Genomic DNA, 2975 nt, shown 5'->3' with positions numbered 1-2975 from the left:
CCTGACCCACCCATACACAGGCCCTTGCTCGCTGGAGCAGCAGCGACTCACCTGCCCGGCTCTCTACCCTGAGGGGCCTGCCGCCTCCGCTCCCAAACACAGGGCTGCTTTCGTCTACCAGGCTTGGCACCACTGCCAGCCGGACTGGTCCAGGGCAGTCCCTCCCAGGTACCACTGTTCCCAGAACCAAGCCAGGTCCAGCTGCATTTTCTTGAGGCCCAATAACAAGAAGCAGACAAACTAGGAAAGAAGGGAATTTTTTACTGTAACTGGATACAGGGAGAAGGCTGGAGATAATTCCACCAGACCAACTCCAAGTGTTACGATTTTCTTAGTGTTTATATAGGTTGGGGTTATATGCCTACGTGCTAGCAATCACCTAAGTCTACTGGTAACTGATTTTGTTTCAAGTAGGTCAGAGGCAAAAAAAAAAAAAAAATGCTTGCTAAGTCTGATCAAAAGGGGCCCACTGTCTTCAAGGCCTGTCTACTGTGGTACGGGTGTAATTATTTCGATTTTATCTCCTTTACAGCTTGGTCCAGAGAGCTGCCTTAGACTATTCGATGAATCTATTCAAACAGCTGCCTGTTACCTTGACTTGTCTTCAGATTTTGTCGACCCGAGATGGGTCGTGGCACTAGGAATATAAAACCGTTCCTATTATTTTGGCTGGCTCCAGCAAGAGAGAAGCCCATGCAAGGCTCCTACTGACCGTATGTTTCATTTCTAGCTTCGATGTCTGGGCACTAATTTCCCTAGATTTAACTATGTGCTCAATGTTAAGGCAGTGCTGTGGAAATCTGTCTGTGTAACCGGGGTGCTATGCAGGCCTGTCTGGGTGACTGTCAGGGAGAACTGTCCTGCCACACCAAGGACACGGCCCAAGGGGGGCTTTTTTTCATAGCCCAAAGAAGCTGCAGGAAACCCACCCTAGTGAGACAAAGATCACTGCACGGTCGGTCCCCACAGGTGATGGAAACAGGCTGGACGTGGGCCGCCTCCCCTCCGGCCTGACTTGTGTGACAGACAGGGAAACCAATGCAAGCAGCAGCAACAGGGTTACCACAGTCCTGTCTGGGGACAGGCTTCCTTCCAGCGGGTGGGGAGCGGGCGCTCCTGCCAGACCAGCCTGGCTTCCATGGTTCCAGGAACCCTGTTCCCCCTCAGCCCAGTCCCCGCCCCCACTCCTTGGCTTTATGAGTTCATTCGCTGAAGTCACCCAGAGACAATGCTGAGTGTTCCACCCCTGAGTTGAAGCCCAGCCCAGCCCAGCCAGACACCTCCCGGTAGTGTAAATGAGGACAATGCCCGCTGGCCCACGTGACGGGGGGATGTAGACGGCAGCGGCGCCAGTCGCTCCTGGCACCATGGACGATGCCACAGTCCTAAGGAAGAAGGGTTACATCGTAGGCATCAATCTTGGCAAGGGTTCCTACGCAAAAGTCAAATCTGCCTACTCTGAGCGCCTCAAGTTCAATGTGGCTGTCAAGATCATCGACCGCAAGAAAACACCCACTGACTTTGTGGAGAGATTCCTTCCTCGGGAGATGGACATCCTAGCAACTGTCAACCACGGCTCCATCATCAAGACCTACGAGATCTTTGAGACCTCTGACGGGCGCATCTACATCATCATGGAGCTTGGCGTCCAGGGCGACCTCCTCGAGTTCATCAAGTGCCGGGGAGCCCTGCACGAGGACGTGGCGCGCAAGATGTTCCGACAGCTCTCCTTGGCCGTCAAGTACTGCCACGACCTGGACGTTGTCCACCGAGACCTCAAGTGCGAGAACCTTCTCCTCGACAAGGACTTCAACATCAAGCTGTCTGACTTCGGCTTCTCCAAGCGCTGCCTGCGGGACAGCAATGGGCGCATCATCCTCAGCAAGACCTTCTGCGGGTCAGCGGCATATGCAGCCCCCGAGGTGCTGCAGGGCATCCCCTACCAGCCCAAGGTGTACGACATCTGGAGCCTGGGTGTGATCCTCTACATCATGGTCTGCGGCTCCATGCCCTACGACGACTCCGACATCAGGAAGATGCTGCGTATCCAGAAGGAGCACCGTGTGGACTTCCCGCGCTCCAAGAACCTGACCTGTGAGTGCAAGGACCTCATCTACCGCATGCTGCAGCCTGACGTCAGCCAGCGGCTCCACATCGATGAGATCCTCAGCCACTCGTGGCTGCAGCCCCCCAAGCCCAAAGCCATGTCTTCTGCCTCCTTCAAGAGGGAGGGGGAGGGCAAGTACCGTGCCGAGTGCAAACTGGACACCAAGCCAGGCTTGAGGCCCGACCACCGGCCCGACCACCGACCCGACCACAAGCTTGGAGCCAAAACCCAGCACCGGCTGCTGGTGGTGCCCGAGAACGAGGACAGGGTGGAGGACAGGCTGGCCGAGACCTCCAGGGCCAAAGACCATCACGTCTCCGGAGCTGAGGTGGGGAAAGCAAGCACCTAGCATGATGATGGCCCCGTCGTGTGTGGTGGGGGTCGTGGTGGGGGGGCATGGCGCAGTCGGCCTTCACATTAACTAAGTAGGCAGGTAGGATCTGAAGAAGGCACAGGTGCAAGTAAAATTCGTCAATTAAACCACTATTTTGATTACGTTCCATTAGCTTTCTTCCACTTAGTAGCAAAGACGTTCTTTACTGACCACCAAATAAACCACAGGGTGTGCACAAGCATCAAGAGTGCCCAGTGAGGAGTGTTTTTCTCTGGGACTCAGCCAACCGCCCCACCTGACACACAGTGGTCTCCGGCCTAGGAGCACAGGACAGGTGCTCAGGTACAGGCAGACTCGTGGTGTGGCCTGGCCTTGTGGGGGACGAGAGGGCCTCTGCCAGGGTCCACCTGCCAGGCCCACACTGTCTCCCTCTGACCTGGCCTCCTCCCCAATGCCCTGGGGCTGGCCAGCTCCAGGGGTCCACGACTCCCCCTGGCCTCCTGCAGTTTAGCCCACTCTAACCTACCCCAACTC

The 2975-nt window shown here is 56.1% G+C and overlaps 1 protein-coding gene across 1 annotated transcript; it reads left to right on the top strand.

Moving 5' to 3' along the window:
- Positions 1-779: 779 nt before the first annotated feature.
- On the top strand, positions 780-2604 carry TSSK2 (testis specific serine kinase 2). Its single transcript, XM_003905208.5, has one exon. The coding sequence runs from the start codon at positions 1368-1370 to the stop codon at positions 2454-2456; it is 1089 nt and encodes a 362-aa protein (XP_003905257.1). The 5' UTR covers positions 780-1367; the 3' UTR covers positions 2457-2604.
- The last annotated feature ends 371 nt before the right edge of the window (positions 2605-2975 follow it).

Source organism: Papio anubis, chromosome 16 (assembly GCF_008728515.1).
Source record: "Papio anubis isolate 15944 chromosome 16, Panubis1.0, whole genome shotgun sequence".
Classification (NCBI taxonomy): Eukaryota; Metazoa; Chordata; class Mammalia; order Primates; family Cercopithecidae; genus Papio; species Papio anubis.
Note: the sequence above shows the minus strand (reverse complement) of the source record. Positions and strands in the feature narration are given on the sequence as shown.

Bases quoted from the DNA above. Each gene is read 5' to 3' on its own strand.
- TSSK2 (XM_003905208.5), top strand. From the start codon at position 1,368: ATGGACGATGCCACAGTCCTAAGGAAGAAGGGTTACATCGTAGGCATC.